The 22,369-nt window shown below is 36.7% G+C and overlaps 1 protein-coding gene across 1 annotated transcript in view; it reads right to left on the bottom strand.

Annotated features, from left to right (window-relative positions):
* Nucleotides 1-22,369, bottom strand: part of RSRC1 (arginine and serine rich coiled-coil 1) — a 434,436-nt gene that overhangs the window by 404,871 nt on the left and 7,196 nt on the right. The window contains exons 3-4 of the mRNA XM_047727597.1: nt 20,026-20,221; nt 18,933-19,058 (exon numbers count right to left, since the gene is read on the bottom strand). Of these exons, the coding sequence (XP_047583553.1) occupies nt 18,933-19,058; nt 20,026-20,221 (322 nt within the window). The remainder of the gene's footprint in view (nt 1-18,932; nt 19,059-20,025; nt 20,222-22,369) is intronic.

The following is a 22,369-nucleotide window of genomic DNA, read 5'->3' as shown; positions in this document are numbered from 1 at the left end:
TACCCTAAAGATACAAATGTAGTGATCCAAAGGGGCATGTGCACCCAAATGTTTATAGCAGCGATGTCCATAATAGCCAAACTATGGAAAGAGCCCAGATGTCCATCAACAGATGAATGGATAAAGATGTGGTATACATATACAATGGAATACTATGCAGCCATCAAAAAAATCCAAAATCTTGCCTTTGCGACGACATGGATGGAACTAGAGAGTATTCTGCTAAGCGAAATAAGTCAATCAGAGAAAGACAAGTATCATATGATCTCTCTGATATGAGGAATTTGAGAGGCAGGGTGGAGGTTAGTGCAGGGAAGGTAGGGAAAAATGAAACAAGATGGGACCAGTGAGGGAGACAAACCATAAGAGACTGTTAATCTCAGGAAACAAACTGAGGGTTGCTGGAGGGAAGGGTGGGGACAGGGATAGGGATAGGGTGGCTGGGTGATGGACACTGGGGAGGGTATGTGCTATGGTTGACTGATATGAATTGTGTAAGACTGATGATTCACAGACCTTACCCCAGAAACAAATAATACATTATATGTTAATAAAAAATAAAATAAAGGGAATTCTTTGAGTGGGAAGAAAGTTATCAGCAGAAATAAGAAAATTAAGAAAGAAAAAATTTCATAGGTAAATACAAACATATAATAATAGTAGATTCATCACTTATAAAATCAGCATGTAGATTAAAGCCCAAAAGCAATAAAATCAATTATATCTATAAAAATCAATCAAGGGATTGACAAAATAAAAGGATGTACAGTATGACAACATATACATAAAACATGGAGAGGGAATAAAAACTTAGTGCTTTTAGAATGGGTTCAAACATAAGTGACTATCAACTTAATATAGACTGCTATATGCATAAGATGTTATGTATGAACCTCATGTTGACCACAAATTGAACACCTATAACAGATATACAAAAAAACATGGAGAAAGGAGGCAAGGCATAATACTAAAGAAAATCATCAAATTACAAAAAAAGAGAGCAAGTAAAGGAGAAAGGAAACGAGGAATTACAAAAACCATAAAAAAAGAAACAAAATGGCAATAAGTACATACATATCAATAATTACTTTAAACTTAAATGACTAAATGCTCCAATCAAAAGACACAAAGTGACAGAAAAAACAAACTGTAGGGGATTATGCTAAGTGAAATACATCAAGCAGAGAAGGTAATTATCATAAGGTTTCCCTCATGTGGAATATAAGGAATAGTGCAGAGGATCATAGGGGAAGGGAGGGAAAACTGAATGGGAAGAAATCAGAGGGAGACAAACCATGAGAGATTCTGGACTCCAGGAAACAAACTGAGGGTTACAGAAAGGAGAGGATTGGGGAATGGGGTAACCAGGTGATAGATATTAAGGTGATGAGCACTGGGTGTTATGCACAACTAATGAATCATTGAACACTACATCAGAAACTAATGTACTAAATACTGGTTAACTGAACATAATAATAAAAAATTTTAGGGGCACCTGGGTGGCTCAGTGGGTTAAACAGCTCGTGTCATGATTCCAGGGTCCTGGGATCAAGCCCCGCATTCAGGCTCTCCGCTCGGTGGGGAACCTGCTTCCCTTCCTCTCTCTCTACCTGCCTCTCTGCCTACTTGTGATCTCTGTCTGTCAAATGAGTAAATAAAATCCTAAATAAATAAATAAATAAATAAAATTTTTAAAAAGGTAAGACCCATAGCATGCTGCCTAAAAGAGACTCACTTCAGAACTAAAGACCCATGCAGACTGAAGATGAAGGGAGAGAAAAACATTTACCATGCAAATGGGAGCAAAAAGAAAGCTGGAGTCACAGTACTAACTTCAGACAAATTAGACTTTAAAACAATAATGTAGCGGGTCACCTGGGTGGCTCAGTGAGTTAAGCCTCTGCCTTTGGCTCGGGTCATGATCTCAGGTCCTGAGATCGAGTCCTGCATCAGGCTCTCTGCTCAGCAAGAAGCCTGCTTCCCACCCACCCCGCCTGCCTCTCTGCCTATTTGTGATCTCTCTCTGTCAAATAAATACATAAAATCTTTAAAAAAACAAAACAAAACAAAACAGTAATGTAGCAAGAGACAAAGAAAAACACTACAAAATGATAAAGGGAACAATCCAACAAGAGGATATACCAATTGTAAATATTTATGTACCCAACATGGAAGCACCAAAATATGTAAGGCAACTATTAACAGATGAGGAAAGAAATTGACAGTAATACAATCACTGTAGGAGATTTTAACACCTACTTACATCAATGGATAAATCATCCAGAAAGAAAATCAAAAAGAAAAGAGTGGCTATGAATGACACATTGGACCAGATGGACCTAACATATTCAGAACACTCCATCCAAAACCAGTAGAAAACACATTCTTTTCAAGAAACCATGGCACATTCTCCAGAACAGATGGCATTTGGGTCACAAAACAAGTCTGAATAAATTCAAAAAGACTGAAATCATATCATGCATCTTTTCAAACCACAACAGTATAAAACGAGAAATTAATCAAAAGTGAAAATCTGGAAGGAACACAAATAGATGGAGATTAAAAAACATGCCACTAGGGGTGCCTAGGTGGCTCAGTCAGTTAAGCGTCTGCCTTTGGCACAGGTCATGATCCCAGGGTCCTGAAATCAAGCTCTAAGTTGGGCTCCCTACTCAGCAGGAAGTCTGCTTCTCCCTGTCCCTCTGCCTGCAGCTCCCCCTGCTTGTGCACTTGCACTCCCCCTGCTTGTGCACTTGTACTTTCTCTGTGTCAAATAAATGAATAAAATCTTAAAGCAAAACCAAACAAAACAAAACAAAAAATATGCTACTAAACAATGAATGGGTCAACCAAGAAATCAAAGAAGAAATAAAAAATACACAAAGACAAATTAAAATGAAAACACAATGCTTGAAAATCTTAGGGATGCAGGAAAAACTGTTCTAAGAGGGGCACCTGGGTGGCTCAGTGGGTTGGGTCTCTGCCTTTGGCTAGATCATGATCTCAGGGTCCTGGGATCGAGCCCCATGTCGGGCTCTCTGCTCAGAAGGGAGCCTGCTTCCCTCTCTCTCTCTGCCTGCCTCTCTGCCTACTTGTGATCTCTCTCCCTGTCAAACAAATAAATAAAATCTCTAAAAAAAAAAAAAAAAAAAAAAAAAAACCTGTTCTAAGAGGGGAAGGTAACAGCAATACAGGCCTACCTCAAGAAGCAAGAAAAATCTGAAATAAACAATCTAAACTTATACCTAAAGGAGTTAACAAAAAAAAAAAAAAAAGCAAAGACCAAAGCCAGTTGGAAGAAGGAAAGAGTAAAAATTAGAGCAGAAATAAGTTAGAGACTAAAATAATTAAGAGATGAACAAAATCAATAGGTAGTTCTTTAAAAAGATCAACAAAATTGACAAAGCTTTAGCCAGATTCAATCAACAAAATGAAAAAAAAAGAGAGAACTCAAATAAAATCAGAAGTGAAGAAACAGAAATAAGAACCTATACCTCAGAAATACAAGGGTTATAAAAGAATACTATGAAAAAATATATGCTAAAAAATGGGCAACCTAGAAGAGATGGATAAACTCCTAAAAATATAACATCCCAGAACCACATCAGGAAGAAATAGAAAATTTGAACAGACAGATTACTTGTAATGAAATTGAAAAAATAATCGAAAAATTTCCAACAAACAAAAGTCCAGAACAAGATGGCTTCACAGGTAAATTCTACCAAACATTTTGATTAGAGTTATTACTTACTCTCCTCAGATTATTCCAAAACTAGAAGAGTAAGGAAAATTTCCAAATTCATTCTATGTAGCCAGTATTACTCTGAGACCAAAACCAGATAAAGACACCACAAAAGAAAGAAAACATAGGCAAACATCTCTCATGAACATAGGTGCAAAAATCCCCCAAAACATACTAGCAAACCAAATCCAACAATACATTAAATAAAAATATCATTCACCATGATCAAGTGGGATTTATTCCTGGGATGCAAGGGCAGTTCAATATTCACAAATCAATCAAAGTAATACACCTATTTAACAGGAGAAAGGATATAAACCATACAATCATCACAACAGATATCATAATAGATGCAGAAAAAGCATCTGACAAAGTACAACACCCATTCATGATAAAAACCCTCAATGAAGCAGGTTTATACCTCAACCTAAGAAAGGAATATACCTCAACCTAAGAAAGGCTATATATATGAAAAACCCACAACAAACATCATACTGAGAGATGAAAAACTGAGAGTTTGTCCCTTAAGATCAGGAATAAGACAAGGAAGTCTGTTCTTGCCACCTCTATCACACATAGTAGTGGAAGTCCTAGCCACAGCAATCAGAAAAAGAAATAAAAGGCATCTAAATTGGTAAGGAAGAGGGGCGCCTGGGTGGCTCAGTGGATTGAAGCCTCTGCCTTCGGCTCAGGTCATGATCCCAGGGTCCTGGGATTGAGCCCTGCATCGGGCTCTCTGCTCAGCAGGGAGCCTGCTTCCTCGTCTCTCTCTGTCTGCCTCTCTGCCTACTTGTGATCTCTGTCTGTCAAATAAACAAATAAAATCTTTAAAAATAAATAAATAAATTGGTAAGGAAGATATAAAACTGTCACTATTTGTAGATGACATGACATATAGAAAACACTAAAGACTCCACCAAAAACTACTAGAATAAGTCAATTTAATAAAATCTCATGATGCAAAGTTAATATAGAGAAACGTATTATATTTCTATTATATTTCTATACACTAATAATGAAGCAGACAGAAATGAAAAAAATAATCCATTTACAATTGCACAGAAAAAAATAGGAATAAACATAACCGAAGAGATTTAAGACCTGTGTTCTGAAAACTATAAAACACTGATTAAAGACACTGAAGATGGCACAAATGAATGGAAAGATATTCCATGCTCATGAACTGAAAGAACAAATATTGTTTTGCTTTGATTTTTTAAAGATTTTATTTATTTATTTGACAAAGAGATAGAGAGAGATTGCAAGTAGGCAGAGAGGCAGGCAGAGGGAGAGGGAGAAGCAGGTTCTCCACTGAGCAGAGAGCCCAATGCAGGGCTCTATTCCAGGACCGTGGGATCATGACCTGAGCTGAAGGCAGCCACTTAACTGACTAAGACACCCAGGTTTTTTTGCTCCAAGAACAAATACTGTTAAAATGTCCATACTAACCAAAGCAATCTATAGATTTAATGCAACCCTTATCAAAATACCAACATTTTTCACAGAACTAGAAAACAAACAATCCTAAAATTTGTATGGAACTACAGTCAAAACTAAAGATCCAAAGCAATCTCAAGAGGAAAAAAAGAAAAAAAGAGCTGGAAGTATCATAATCCCCGGTTTCAAGGTGCACTACAAAACTATGGTAATCAAAACAGTATGGTAATAGCACAAAAAATAGACACACAGATCAATGGAACAGAATAGAGCCCACACATAAACCCATGATTATATGGTTTAGTATGAAAAAGGAGGCAAGAATATACAATGGGGAAAAGCAGTCTTCAACAAATGGTATTAGGAAAACATGAAAAGAAAATGAAACTGGACCACCTTCTTATACTATACACAAACATAAAGACCTAAATGTGAGCCTGAAACCATAAAACTTCTACAACAGTAGTAATCTGCATCAGCTTTAGCAATAGTTTTCTAGATATGTCTCCTCAGGTAAGGGAAACAAAAGCAAAAATATACTTTTGGAACTACACCAAAATAAAAAGCTTTTGCACTATGAAGGAAACCATCAACAAAAGGGTAAACTACTGAATGAGAGCAGGTATTTGCAAATAATATATTTGATAAGAAGTAATATTCAAAGTCCATAAAGAACTTCTACAGCCCAACACCAAACCGACACACACACACACACACACACACTATCCAATTAATAAATGGGCGGAGGACTCATGTAAGTTTTCTAAAAAAAGACGACCTATAGATGGCCAACAGACAAATGAAAAGATGCTGAACATACTCATCATCAGAGAAATGCAAATCAAAACCACATTAAAATATTACTTAATACCTGTCAGAATGGCTAGAATTAAAAAGACAAGAAATAATTGTTGGCAAGGATGCAGAGAAAAGGGAACCCTCATGCACTATTGGAAGGAATGAAAACTAGTGCAATCACTGTGGAAAACAGTATGCAGGTTCCTCAAAAAATTAAAAATAAAAATACTATAAATATGTATACAAATATGTGTGTGTGTGCACGCGCACACACACACAGAATATTACTGAACCATAAAAAAGAATGAGATCTTGCCATTTGCAACACCTAGGGGGTTAAATAAGTCAGACAAAGAAAAATAGCATATGATTTCACTTTTATGTGGAATCTAAAAAACAAAACAAGTAAACATAAAAAGCAGAATAAGACCCATAAACAAAGAAACCAAATTGATGGTTGCCAGATGGGAAGGGGTTGAGGGATGGGCAAAATGGGTGAAGACAAATGGAGGTACAGGTTTCCAGTTTTGGAATGAATATTTCATGGGGATAAAAGGAATAGCATAGGGAATACAGTCAACAGTACAATAATAGTGTTATACAGTGACAGATGATAGCTACACTTGTGGTGAGCTTAGCATAACATATAAATCTGTGGAATCATTATGCTGTACAAACTAATGTAAATTGTATTTAAAAAAATACACACGGGGGTGCCTGGGTGGCTCAGCTGGTTAAACATCTGCCTTTGGCTCAGGTCATAATTTCGGGGTCCTGGGATGGAGCCCCACAGTGGGCTCCCTACTGAGCAGGGAGCCTGCTTCTCACGATCCCGCTCCTGCTTATGCAGACTCTCTCTTTCTCTCTCTCTGTCAACTAAATAAATAAAATCTTTTGAGAAAATTGTTGAATCATTATTTAAAAAAATCTTTAAAACATACACACACAGCTTGGTAAAGGATAGGGCACAATAATGTTGAGCTAATAAAAATAAAGAAGAAGAAATGAGCAAGGTTTATATGAGGAAAACTTTAAAACACCTTGAATCACAAAAAAACTTGCCTAAAACAAATGAAAAGCGATCCCTCTGCTCTTAGAACAACTCAACATGATAAAGATGGCAGTTCTCCATAATTTTTAAGTTTAATAAACTCCCAATAAAGACACCAAAAAGTTTTTACTGGACTTAAATGAGTTAATATCAAAGTTTATATGAAAAAATAAAGAGTTCACATGAAAATAATAGCCAAGATAACACTGAAAAAAGAAAGCTAAAAGTCAAAGGGGGACGTAGCCTTACCCAACATTAAAGTACACTGTGAAGTTTCTGGAGCACCTGAGTGGCTCAGCTGGTTAAAGGACCAAATCTTGATTTTGGCTCAGGTCATGCTCTCAGAGTCGTGAGATCAAGCCCCAGGTCGAGCTCTGGGGTGTGGAGACTACCTGGGATTCTCTCTTTCCCTCTGCCCCTTCCCCAACTCTCTAAAAAAAACAAAAACAAACAGATAACAACAACAACACACACACAGTTAAGTTTCTATAATTAGAAGTGTGGTACTAGTGCATAAATGAAAAGCAGGCTAGTGGAATATGCACACTCAAGAAAAAGACCCAAGTACTAATGCAATTTAGTGTATCAATAATGAGGGGCACCATAAATCACTAGGGCAAAATGGCCCTATTTAAATAAATGGTGATTGGACAACAACCAACTGAAAAAACAATTGATCCATACCTCATTATCACTGACAAGAATAAATCTACACATACGAAAGACATATATGTAAAAAATGAAATAAACAGGTATGCTGTAAAGATACATCAGTAAATATCTCTTTATCTGGATGGAAGTAAAGAATTTCTCCATATTCTGAATATAAGAAATGAAGGAAAGAAGCATTGAGTGATATCTCTGACTGCATAAAAAAGCTTCTGCATGGAGAACAAATAGCATGTACAAACACAAAAGACAACTGAAAAACTAAGAGAAAATATCTGCCATGTGTATTACATCTAAAGGGTTAATCTACTGAGTAAGTAACTCATAACATTTTAAAAAAATTTAAACAATACCAAAAACCCAAAAGATATGAAGAGAAAATTTACTCATAAAAACGATAAAAAAATGGCCCCAACCATATAAAAAGATGTTCAAATTCACTTATGATAAAAAATGAAAACCAAAACTGCATTACAAAACCATTTTTCAGTAGGTTTAGCAAGATGGCAGGGAGAGTAGGAGACCTAGATTTCTTCTGGTCCCAAGAATTCAGCTAGATAGTTAGCAAACCATTCTGAACAGCTGTGAACTCAACAGGAAATCAAAGAAAAGAATAGCAACAACTCCATGAACAGAAAAGAGACCACTTTGTGGAAGATAGGAGGTGCGGAGAAGTGAATCCCAGCCAATATACCAGAAAACAGACAGTGGGAGGGGAGTGAGCCTCTATCAAACCAGTTCCCACAAGCGATAAAGCAGTAGAGCACAAAATCAGAACTTTTAAATGTCTGCTCTACTGAGGAACATTGATCCAGTGGCTAAGTGGGGGATGGAACCCTCGCTGGCACAGTGTGGTCTCAGGATCCTTGGCCATCACAGAAAGACGGGGTGCCTAAGTGTGGGAGAACTTCCAGGTATCAGAGCAGGGAAGCCAGCTTCAAAGACAGAGCCTAGGAGTGGGATTTCAGCTCCGGGTTGCCATAAACCGGGGACAGAGATTGGGAGCCACCCTTTTCATTCTCGTCCTCCAATAAAAACTACCAAGAGCAAACCCAAGCAGATTAGGTAGCCTGGCCCCTGGCAAGGGAGGTGCAATTATGTCTCTGGCAAAGACATTTGAGAATCACTGTAACGGGCCCCTCCCCCAGAAGGTCAGAAAGAACATCGAGCCAAGACCAAGTTTACCCATCAATGAGAACTCCAAAACTCCAGCGCTAGGGGAATACAGCACACAGAATTCATGGCTTTTTCTCCATGATTCTTTGGTCTCTCAAAGTTAATTTTTTAAATGTTCTTTTTTTCTATTTCTTTTTTTAATTTTTTTCTTTCCATTTTCAACCTATATCTTATCAATTACTTTTTTTAACATTTTTTTAAAATTTTCATTGATACAGTCATATTCTATTCGTTCATTGTATTAAACCTTCTTTTTAAGATATATAGATTTTTTTCTTTCTTTAAAATTTTGGGATACAGTTTACTCTAACTGACCAAAATATGTCCTAAATCTAGTGTATGGCTTTGTTCTATTCACCTGCCTGATTACATTCTGTCCCTTTTCTTTTTTCTTTTTTTGAATTTTTCTTCTTACCTTTTTCAACTAACATCATCTCTTATCAATTACTTTTTTGAAATCTTTTTAAATTTTCATTTTAAAGCCATATTCCATCACTTCATTGTATTTATCCTTATTTTTGTGTATATATATAAGGTTTTCTTTAAGTTTGTAGGAAGCAGTTTCTTCTAAAAGGCCAAGATACACCCAAAATCTAGTGTGTGGCTCTGTTCTATTCACCAGCCTGATCATATTCTTTTTTTTTCTTCTCTCCCACCCCCATTTTAGGTGTCTTCTGATTTGTTTAGTGTATATTTTTCTGGGGTTGCTGTTACCCTTTTAACATGTTGTTCTCTCAGCCATCTATTTTTCTCTGGACAAAATGACAAAATGGAAAAACCCACCTCAAAAAAAGACAAGAGTACAGACTGCCAGGGACCTAATCAATACAGACATTAGTAGGCTGTTGGAACTAGATTTCAGAATAATGATTTATAAAGATGCTAGCTGGTCTTGAAAAAAGCATAGAAGATATTAGAGAATCCCTTTCTGGAGAAGTACAATCGAACCAAGTCAAAATCAAAAAGGCTATTAATGAGGTGCAATCAAACATAAAGGCTCTAACTGCTAGGATAAATGTGGCAGAAGAGAGAATTAGTGATATAGAAGACCAAATGATAGAGAATAAAGAAGCTGAGAAAGAGATAAACAACTACTGGATCACAGGTGAGAATTCGAGAGATAAGTGATACCGTAAGGCAAAACAATATTAGAATAAATGGAATCCCAGAAGAAGAAGAAAGAGAGATGGACAGAAGATATATTGGAGCAAATAATAGTGTAGAACATCCCTAATTTGCAGGAGGAAAGAGGCATCAAACTCCAGGAGGCACAGAGAACGCCCCTCAAAATCAATAAAAATAGGTCAATACCCTATCATCTAATAGGAAAAGTTACAAGTCTCAGAAACAGAGAAAATCCAGAAAGCAGCTTGGGAAAAGAGGTCTGCAACCTAAAACGGTAGGAACATTAGATAGGCAGCAGACCTATCCGCAGGGGTCTGGCAGGCCAGAAAGGACTAGCATGATATATTCAGAGCATTAAACGAGAAAAATATGCAGCCAAGAAAACTATATTCAGCTAGGCTGTCATTGAAAATAGGAGAGATAAAAAGCTTCCAAGACAAACAAAAACTGAAAGAATTTGTGATCACCAAACCAACCCTACAAGAAATATTGGAAGGGCTCCTCTAGGCAAAGAAAGTCTAAAAGTAACATAGACCAGAAAGGAACAGAGACAATATACAGTAATAGTCACCTTACGAGCAATACAATGGCACTAAATTCCTATCTTTCAATAGTCACCGTGAATGTAAACAGGCTGAATGTCCCAATCAAAAGACACAGGGTATCAGAATGGATAAAAAAAAAAGACCCATCAATATACTGTCTGAAAGAAACTCATATTAGACCCAATGACACCATCAGATTTAAAGTGAGGGGGTGGAAAACCATTTACCATGCTAATAGACACCAACAGAAAGCTGGGGTGCCAATCCTAATCTAAAATTAGATTTTAAACCAAATACTATAATAAGAGATGAGAAAGGACACTATATTATACTTAAAGGGTCTATGCAACAAGAAGATCTGACAATTTTATATATCTATATATCTATGTATCTATATCCCTAACATGTGAGCTGCCAAGTATATAAGCCAATTAATAACAAAATCAAAGAAACACATCGACAATAATACAATACTATTAGGGGACATTAATACTCTCCTCACTGAAATGGACAGATTATCTAAGCAAAAGATCAACAAGGAAATGAGGACTTTATATGACACACTGGTCCAGATGGACATCACAGATATATTCAGAACATTCCAACCCAAAGCAACAAAATACACATTCCTCTCTAGGGCACATGGAATATTCTCCAGAATAGATCACATCCTGGGTCACAAATCAGGTCTCAACTGGTACCAAACGACTGGGATCACTCTCTGTACATTTTCAGACCCCAGTGCTTTGGAACTAGAACTCAAGCACAAGAGGAAGGTTGGAACGAACTCAATACATGGAGGCTAAAGAACATCCTACTAAAGAATGAATAGGTCAACCAGGAAATTAAAGAAGAATTTTAAAAATTCATGGGAACAAATGTTCAAAATCTTTGGGATGCAGCAAAGGCTGTCCTAAGAGAAAAGTATACAGCAATACATGCTCTTCTCAAGAAACAAGAAAGGTATCAAGTACACAGCCTAACCCTATACCTAAAGGAGCTGGAGAAAGAACAGCAAAGAAAGCCTGAACCCAGAAGGAGAAAAGAAATAATAAAGATCACAGCAGAAACCAATGAAATAGAAACCAAAGGAACAGTAGAACAGATTGACAACTAGGAGCTGGTTCGTTGAAAGAATTAATAAGATTGATAAACCCTTGGCCAAACTTATTAAAAAAAAGAGAGAGACAGAGTGAGAGAAAGGACCCAAATTAATAAAATCATGAATTTAAGAGGAGAGATCACAACCAACACCAAAGAAATACAAACAATTATAAGAACATATTATAGGCAACTATACGCCAGCAAATTTGACAATCTGGAAGAAATGGACACATTCCTAGAGATGTATAAACTACAAAATCTGACACAGGAAGAAATAGAAAACCTGAACAGACCCATAACAGCAAGGAAATTGAACCAGTCATCAAAAATCTCCCAACAAGTAAGAGCCCAGGGCCAGATGGCTTCCCAGGAGAATTCTACCAAACACTGAAAGAAGAATTAATATCTATTTCTAAAACTGTTCCAAAAAATGGAAATGGAAGGAAAACTCTCAAACTCATTTCATGAGACCAGCATTACCTTGATCCCAAAACCAGACAAAGAACCCATCAAAAAGGGGAATTACAGACTAATATCCCTGATAAACATGGATACAAAAATTCTCACCAAAATACTAGCCAATAGGAGCTAAGAGTACATTAAAAGGATTATTCACCACAACCAAATGGGTTTTATTCCTGGTTGGTTCAACATCCCCAAATCAATGTGATATACTACGTTAATAAAAGAAAGAACAAGAACCATATGATACTCTCAATAGATGCCAAAAAGTCATTTGACAAAGTACAGCATCCTTTCTTGATTAAAACTCTTCACAGTATAGGGATGAAAGGTACATACCTCAATATCATAAAAGCCATCTATGAAAAACCCAGAGCTGGTATCATTCTCAATGGGGAAAAAGTGACAGCTTTTCCCCTAGGGTCAGGAACACAGGAGGGATGTCCACTATCACCAATGCTGTTCAACACAATACTAGAAGTCCTAGCCTCAGCAATCAGACAACAACAAAAAAATAAATAAAAGGCATCTGGATCAGCAAAGTAGTAGTCAAACTCTCACTCACTGCAGATGATATGATACTTTTTGTGGAAAACCCAAAAGACACCACACCAAAACTGCTAGAACTCATACACGAATTCAGTAAAGTGGTAGGATATAAAATCAACACATCAGTTGCATTTCTGTACACCAACAACAGGAAAGAAGAAAGAGAAATTAAGGAGTTGATCCCATTTACAACTGTACCCAAAACCATATAATACCTAGGAATAAATCTAACCAAAGAGGAAAAGAATCTGTACTCACAAAACTATACAACACTTATGAAAGAAATTGAAGAACACACAAAGAAATGGAAAAATATTCCATGCTCATGGATTGGAAGAACTAATATTGTGAAAATGTCTATGCTACCTAAAGCAATCTACACATTTAATGCAATCCCTATCAAAATCCCATCAACTTTTTTCAAAGAAATGGAACAAATAATCCTAAAATTTATATGGAACCAGAAAAGACCCCGAATAGCCAGAGGAATGTTGAAAAAGAAAACCAAACCTGATGACATCACAATTCTGGACTTCAAGCTGTATTACAAAGCTGTAATCATCAAGACGGTATGGTACTGGCACTAAAACAGACACACAGATCAATGCAACAGAATAGAGAGCCCAGAAATAGACCCTCAACTCTATGGTCAACTAATATTTGACAAAGCAGGAAAGAATGCCCTATGGAAAAAAGACAGTCTCCTCAAAAACTGTGTTGGGAAAACTGGACAACCACATGCCAAAGAATGAAACTGGACCATTTCCTTATACCACACACAAAAATAGACTCTAAATGGATAAAAGACCTCAATGTGAGACAGGAATGCATCAAAATCCTTGAGGAGAACACAGGCAGCAACCTCTTCAACCTCGTATCACAGCAACTTCTTCCTAGACACATCACCAAAGGCAAGAGAAACAACAGCAAAAATGAACTATTGGGACCTCATCAAAATCAAAAACTTTAGCACGGCAAAGGAAACCGTCAACAAAACGAAAAAACAACTAACAGAATGGGAGAAGATATTTTCAAGTGACGTATCAGATAAAGGGCTAGTATCCAAGATCTATAAAGAACTTCTCAAAGTCAACACCCAAAGAACAAATAATCCAATCAAGAAATGGTCAGAGGACATGAACAGTCATTTCTGCAAAGACATCCAAATGGTCAAGAGACTCATGAAAAAGTACTCAACATCACTTGGCATCAGGGAAATACAAATCAAAACCATAATTAGATACTATCTCACACCAGTCAGAATGGCTAAAATTAACCAGTCAGGAAACAACTGGTGTTGGCGAGGATGAGGAGAAAGGGGAACCCTCTTACACTATTGATGGGAATGCAAGCTGGTACAGCCACTCTGTAAAACAGTATGGAGTTTCTTCAAGAAGTTGAAAATAGAGCTACCCTATGACTGAGCAATTGCACTTCTGGGTATTTACCCCAAAGATACAAATGTAGTGACCCAAAGGGGTATATGCTTCCCAGTGTTTATAGCAGCAATGTCCACAATAGCCAAACTATGGAAAGACCCTAGATGCCCATCGACAGACGAACAGATTAAAAAAGATGTCGCATATATGTGCAATGGAATATTATGCAGCCATCAAAAAAGAGAAAGAAATCATGCCATGTGCAATAATGTGGATGGAACTAGAGGGTATTATGCTAAGTGAAATAAGTCAATCAGAGAAAGACAATATTATATGATCTCACTGATATGTGCAAGCTGAGAAATAAGGCAGAGGATCATAGGGGAAAAGAAGAAAAAAATTAAACAAGACAAAACCAAAAAGGGAGACAAATCATAAGAGACTCTTAATCTCAGGAAATGAACTGAGAGTTGCTGGAGTGGAGAGGGGTGGGAGAGATGAGGTGGCTGGGTGATGGACAGTGGAGAGGGTATAAGTGTTGTGGTGAGGGCTATGAACTGCGTAAGACTGATGAATCACAGACCTGTAACCCTGAAGCAAAGAACCCTGAAGCAAAGAATACATTATATGTTAATTTAAAATAAAATAAAATAATTTTTCACTAGCAGATTAGGAAACATGTAATAGGATAACACATTCTATTGATAAGCCTGTGAGGAAATAGGATACATTACTGACAGGAATTTGGCAAAACTTTAAACATATTTACCTTTTTATCTAGCAATCCTATTTCTAGGAATTTACTGTGAAAAGATACCTCCAGGAATACAAAAATACTCATGTACAAGGTTATCCAATGGCAGCTTTTTAGTAACTACAGAATTTGGAAAGTATCCTTAATGTGCACAGCTAGGAGAGAAACTAAACTAATTAGGATATAGCCACACAATGAGAAACTAAGCAGCCACTAAAAAAAAAAAAGAGAGAGAGAGAGAGAGAAAGATTATTATTAATGGACATGGAGTGCTTTCCAAGATATATTAGTAAACAAAAAGAGCGAAGTACAAAAGAATATCTACATTATGCCATGGATATAATGCTGTTTTGTTTAAAAAGAAACAGTGGAAAGCTAAAACACAAATAGGATTAGTTACCTATGCAGTGGTTAGGATTAAAAAGGAGAAAGGGAAGTGCTATTTCTCTGGTATACCTTTTTAGTATAGTACTGTCTGTTGGAACCATATTAATGTTTCACCTACTAAAATAAAGGGAGGAAGGCTGCCTTCTGCTGGCTGCCTTAGTCAGTAGAGCATGCAACTCTTGGTCTCAGGATGGTGATTTCGAGCCCCATGTTGGGTACAGAGATTAATAAAAATAAATAAATAAACATAATGAAATTAAAAATAAAAAAATAAAGGAGGGACAAATAAAAGTTTTAAATTTAGCAGGATAAAAAAACAATATGAAATACAAACAAAAACAAACAAACCTAACTCTTTGAAGAAACTAACCATAATGAAGTTAAGAAGAGAACTATATACCACCCCCACCCACAGTAAAGATAAAAAGCATAAAAAATTATTGACTCTAGGGGCGCCTGGGTGGCACAGTCAGTTTAGCATCCAACTCTTGGTTTCAGCTCAGGTCATGATCTCAGGGCCCTGAGACTGAGCCCTAAGCCAGGCTCCAGGCTCAGCAGGGAGTCTGCTTGAGATTCTCTCTCTTTCCCTTTGCCCCTCCAGCTTGTGCGTGCACATGTTCTTGCTCTATTTCTCTCTCTAAAAATAAATACATAAATCTTTTTTTTTTAATCATTGACTCTTGTTTGTGTTTGGTTTTTTACAGGGGTATATAGCCGCAATTCTGAAACTACCTTCTGTGTACTCTAGAACAAAGAAGTAATAAATGTACTGTAGATAATAGGAGCAGATTCCTCACTGTTGCAAAAGAAAGCGATATGTCTCACAACGTGAATACTTTGAGAACATAAAAATTATATTAAGATTAAAAAATTATAACCACCTGCTTACTCTATAACTTATCCCTAGAAACTGCGGCAAACTTCACACATTTGACTTCCTTCCTGCCATCTTGTAGAACACGCTTTATCTTTCAATTATTTACATATGTAACGTTTTCTGAAGTTTTGACTTAACACGACTGAAATCACTCATTTCTATTAAAAAGCAGAGGTCATTAACAACATAGCCTCAGATTTAGAATCATATAGTATTTTTTTCTCTGAAAAACTCACTACTTTCATCTTCTCTGTTTAAATTATAGCCTTGGTAAACTCAAGGAATGAGTTCAATTTTCTTGTTAAACCAAGATTAAACTCATTTAGTTCTTAAAATATATTTTCCAAAATAATATGTGTATAGGACATGGATAATGTATTTTCTCAAAATTTTAGACTTTTCAGTGACTTCTGATTAGTTACCGTAGTTAAATGCCAACGTGTTGATGCAAAAGGTGGAGAAGTTGCTGTTTTGAATAAACCTCTGAATTTGTTTTCCAATATACAAAATAAAGGTATTACTGTGCATGGCACCTTAACAGAGTTACAAAACTCAAACTACTAAATGCATATTTTGCTAAATAGTTTGTAGTTGACTAGATATCACTGCCACTCTTTTTAAGGTCTTCTTTGCATTGCAAAGGAAAAGCAATTAACATTTCCAGATTCCCCTTTAGAGACAGTTTTAAGTAGATAATTGGGCAGAAAAACAGCTTCCAGGTGAGTATCCTGAGAACCACTCTCTTAGGTGCTACAAACTGAGAGAGCACTTAAAACTTCCAGTGGCTTCTGGGCAAACAACCAGCTGCCATGCTTCAAGTTAAAATAATCAGTGACAGCTTCCCTAATTCCCTGGAGTCTTCTGGTGGTTACAAAAGTTCCTTCCATTAAAACCCTGATGCTTGGGGCGCCTGGGTGGCTCAGTGGTTTAAAGCCTCTGCCTTCGGCTCAGGTCATGATCTCAGGGTCCTGGGATGGAGCCCCGCATCGGGCTCTCTGCTCAGTGGGGAGCCTGCTTCCCTCTCTCTGCCTGCCTCTCTGCCTACTTGTGATCTCTCTCTCTCTGTCAAACAAATAAAATCTTAAAAAAAAAAAAACAAACCCTGATGCTTGGAATCAAACTATAAATGACTGATACATGTGATGATATATGGGAGTATATGAGAAAATACTTTATAAACTAAAAAAGGCCATAAAAAGCATGAATTATTATTTTTGTTCCCACTGATGGGAAACTTCAGTTGAAGTTGTTTTCTGATAATCAGCCTCTTTTTAGACAAATCAAAATAAACCAAAATAAAGCTTTCCTTCTACAAATCAATAAAACAATAAAACATTTTCTTGCTACAAAACCAAACACTCTACCTAACTTCATTTCCCCAATTAAACATTCACTCAAACCAAGGCATGTTTACCAGCAAGGCATTTTGCTACGTAATAAGAGGACCCCCCAACTTCAAAAATTTACAATATATAAGAAAATCAAAACATAATATTCAAAATATAACTGTTAAAAATCAGGAGCCACATGTGACAGGGGGGTCAAAAAAGGAGGGATTAAACTTGACTTGGGAGTGAAAAATCAAGAAAGGATTGAAAAAGAATTAAAGGTTAAATAGAACTAAACATTAAAGGATAGGAAGGTTTCACAAAATACAGATACCATAAGAAAGGGGAAAAAAGAGCATGCTCAAAGAAACAAAGCTAGCAAATCGGGTACATGAATGGAATAAAAGGCATCTAACACTAGAGTGGCTTAGCCATGGAGTATGACAAACGACAGGAGGCTGAGGCCAAATAACACAAGGCCAGAAACCTAAACATTTGAACTTCACTGCTATTAACCAACTTCAGATTCACATAGTGATTTATAAAATTTTGTGCCCTAAATAGCAAAACCAGGCTGCTAATATACCCCCACAAGTAAAGCCTAATAGTAGTATGAAGAACTAAGCAGACAAAAGAAACTGATCTGCCTAAAATGCTTTTCATCCTAACATTCTTCTGCTCAAAAACCTTCAATAATTTCTGAATGCCTCCTTTTATCAACCATCAATACCATAAGCCCCATCCTACTCAACCAAATTTTCTACCATTGCCCAAATGTACAACTGACTCCAGATAGGCTATTCTCTTTATTACTGACCCTTGAGCACAGCAAAAAGACACAGAGTATTAGTCTGTGTATTAGTATAATAGTCTAGTTGTGTATTAGTCTGTTCTGGCTGTGATAAGAAAATACTGCAGACTGGACAGCTAAAACAACAGAAATTTATCTTTCACAGCTCTGGAGGCTTTAAGTCCAAAATGAAGATGCAAGCTGATGTGATTCCTGGTAAGGGCTGCCATCTTGGCTGAAAAAATGATAAATATCCACCTTTTCACAGTCTTCAAGTCGCCTTTCCTCTGAGTACAGACTTCTAGAGATAGAAGTCTCTCCCTTCCTCTTCATATAAGGCCATCAGTCCCAGAGGATTAAAGCTCCACCCTATGACCTCATTTAACCTTAACCTTAAATACCTCCAATAACAACCCTATGTTCAAATATAGTTATATTGGGGGTTAGGACTTCAACATATGAACTTACAGTAGACACAAACCCATCCCAATACACACAGAGGCAAGATCTTGAAAGATTTTACAGCTTCTCCACTTACATTCTTCAAAAATTTCCTCCATCATGTGAAAAAGCCCAGGCCGGCCTACTAGAGGATGAGAAGCCAATGACGACGAGTGACCCCAGAGGAAACTAGCAAAAGAACTACCAGCTGAACTCGGTCAAAATCATAAAATTATGAGAACAGAAGTGACTGTTGCTTTAGATCACTAAGTTTGGAAATAGTCTGTTACAAAGCCATAAATAGCTGATACAACATACCTTCTTGTTCTGCTTTTTGACCTAGATCTCTGAACTCTATAGGATTTCCCTCGACCCCTTGAACGACTTCGACTTCGTTTTCTTCTAGAGCCATAAGAAGAGCTACTGCTTGATCGATGCCTGCGTCTGAAATAAAATATAATCAAGTGTCATTTGTATAAAAAAGTGTTTATGGGAACCTGGGTGGCTCAGTCGGTTAAGCATCTGCCTTCAGCTAAGGTCATGATCTCAGGGTCCTGGGATCAAGCCCCAAATTGGGCTCCCTGCTCAAAAGGGAGTCTGCTTCTCCCTCTGGCCCTCACCCTGCTCGTGTTCTCTCTCTCTCTCTCACTCTCTATCTCAAATAAATAAATGAAATTAAAAAAAAAATTTTACAGGCATTAAAGAGAAATCATCTAGATTCTAAAGAATCACCTCATTTTTACTATTTCTCAATCCTTCCTAGAAGCAAAAAGAGAAAAAATGTTATTCTTCTTGAAGAGTCAGATGACTGATTCATAATTTAGTGACTGGATCAGCTACCAATTAAAACATTAGGGGTGCTCAGTGGATACAATCCTCCAAATATTATCAGATAATATCTTATGAGAACTATACTAGTTAACATCTACAAAGAACGGCAAAGGAAGAAGACACTAGACAGATGAACTGGGCCTTGCAAAAAGGAAAACCTTTGGAGGAGGGACGTGTTGGACCAAATGGGTTAAGGAGAAAGGGAAATATAGGCCTCCAGTAATGAAATGAGTAAAGCATAGGAATAAAAAGCAGAGCATAAGGAATAAAGTCAATGATACTGTAATGGCGATGTAATGGGACAGATGGGAGCTACACCTGTGAACATAGCATAATTTATAAATTTGTCAAATCACTAAAATATAAACCTGAAATTAATACAACATACTCAAATAAAAAAGTAAAAATAAAAAACAAAAACAAAAACAAAAAAAATCTTTTAGGTTGGGACTTAACCCTCATAAATATATAACTACTAAAAGAAAAAATGTTTCACCCAGAAAAATTAAAAGTATGAAAACATATGAACTCTAAAGAATGTTATTCTCATTACTATACAAAAGAAAATTATGAAAATCACCTTCTATCATATGAATGAGAACGAGGCTGAAGATCTCTGGACCAAGATCTTGACTTTGACCTTGATTTCCTTCCACCTTTCTTTCGGCTGTATGTTCTACTATCTGAAGAACTACTTGAAGACGACCGTCTACGGTGTTTCTTTTTTCTCTTGCTTCTGCTTTCTTCTTCAGTATCTGAAGACCGGCGTCCCATTTCTAAGTTCAAATTCAAAGAAAATTAGTTCTAGCACAATGGCACAATGGATGAAATTTAACATAATAATTATTGTAGAACTTTGTAAAAATTTAAAGGGTCTCATTTTTTTTTTAAAGATTTTATCCATTTATTTGACAGAGAGAGATCACAAGTAGACAGAGAGGCAGGCAGAGAGAGAGAGAGAGAGAGAGAGAGGGAAGCAGGCTCCCCGCTGAGCAGAGAGCCCGATGCGGGGCTCCATCCCAGGACCCTGAGATCATGACCTGAGCCGAAGGCAGCGGCTTAACCCACTGAGCCACCCAGGCGCCCCTTAAAGGGTCTCAAAACTTTAAATGTACTTGGCTTATTGACAAGACATGAGAAATTGCTCTAGTACAGTCTTTGAGGATTATCAATTAAGTTTTTAAATTTCATGAACTATTTAAATGTATCCATAACTTTTTCAAATGTCTCTCAAAAGAGTCAATCCTGAGAACAGCTCATTATAATAATTTTCTTTTATTTTAAGTTGCACTTATCATTAATTATATAATACTTGGTTTAGGATTACTTGGTTTAGGGATCAATCACTAATCCTTCATTTCCACATTCCTTAAATATAAAAAGTATTTTACTATCTTTCAGAGTTACATTTTTCTAACTAAAAGTTCTAAATTTTAAATGGATAAAACCTCATTAGTCATCAACAAAGTGCAAACTGAAACAATGCACCATCACCATTTCACTAGTGAAATCTGAGGGAGGGAGGAAATGTTCACTGCACTACTAAAGTTGGACACCTGGATGGCTCAGTTAGTAAAGCATCTGCCTTTGGCTCAGGTCATGATCTCAGGATCCTGGGATCCAGCTCTGTATTGGGCTCCCTGCCCAGTGGGGAGCCTGCTTCTCTCTTTTCCACTCTCCCTACTTGTGCTCTATCAAATAAATACATAAAATCTTTAAAAAATAATAAAGTACTAAAGTTGATGAGGTTATTGTAAAGTCAGTCAATTCAGCACACTGCTTGTTCCTATATAAAGTGATGGTATAATCCTTCCAGAAAGCAATTGAGCAATTTAAAGAGAGTCATAAAAATGTTGATTTTTTTTTTGACAAAGCAATCCTACTTCTAAGAATTTATCTGCAAAGTTTTTCTCAAAAGGAAACTATATTCATTATAACATTATTAAAACCATATCTATAGAGACTACAATTTATGAAAATATGCACCTATGAGAGGCGCCTGGGTGGCTGAGTCAGTTAAGAGTCTAACTCTTGATTTCAACTCAGGTCACGATCTCAGGGTTGTGAGATCAAGCCCTACGTCAGGCTCTGTACTGGGTATGGAGCCTGCTTAAGATCCTCTCTCTCACACTCTCTCTGCTCCTCCTCCATATATATGTATGTATATACACACACATATATATACACATACACACATACATATGTGTACATATGAGTAACAGCAAAATTGAAAATAACTGGTAATTTTTTTAAAATTTTATTTATTGGAGAGAGAGACTGAGAACACAAGTGGAAGGGAAGAGCAGAGGGAGAGGGAGAAGCAGAGGGAGAAGCAGACCCCCCCACACTGAACAGGGAGCCTGATGTGGAGCAATTCCAGGACCCTGGGATCATAACCCAAGCCGAAGGCAGACTATTAACCTGAGCCACTGACTCTCAACCAACTGCCCCCAAACTAATTAATAATACTGAAGTGATGAAACTGGGTAATTATTTTATTTTACACTATTTTCTATATGGCTATGGTAATGCTTGTATATTTAGTATACAAAAGGGAAAAAAAACTACAGAAAAAGAACTTAAGGTTTTTATACCTAAGAATTAACTTAGTTGATAAGAAGCTTACTTATCTTACTTTAAAGTTAGCCTTTTTAAAGAGTCTCATATGCAATCTCACTTATTTTACCAAAATATTATTAGCTATCTTTCAATATCACATAAAAGCAAGATCCATCGTATGTAATGGTTAAGTTAAACCGTTAATGGATCAGATAAATAAAAATCTCATGTTTCCCTTTAATATTTATTCAAAATAAATTAATATCATTACTATAAACAAAGCAATATGTTAAATTACATCTTTGTTTTCAGAACGGTCAAATGTGGCATCCCCTCCCTAACTCTAATACAATACCACTTGAAAA

The sequence above is a fragment of the Lutra lutra genome, chromosome 1 (assembly GCF_902655055.1).
Source record: "Lutra lutra chromosome 1, mLutLut1.2, whole genome shotgun sequence".
NCBI lineage: Eukaryota > Metazoa > Chordata > Mammalia > Carnivora > Mustelidae > Lutra > Lutra lutra.
The sequence above is the reverse complement of the archived record's forward strand: the minus strand, read 5'-3'. Positions and strand labels throughout refer to the sequence as shown.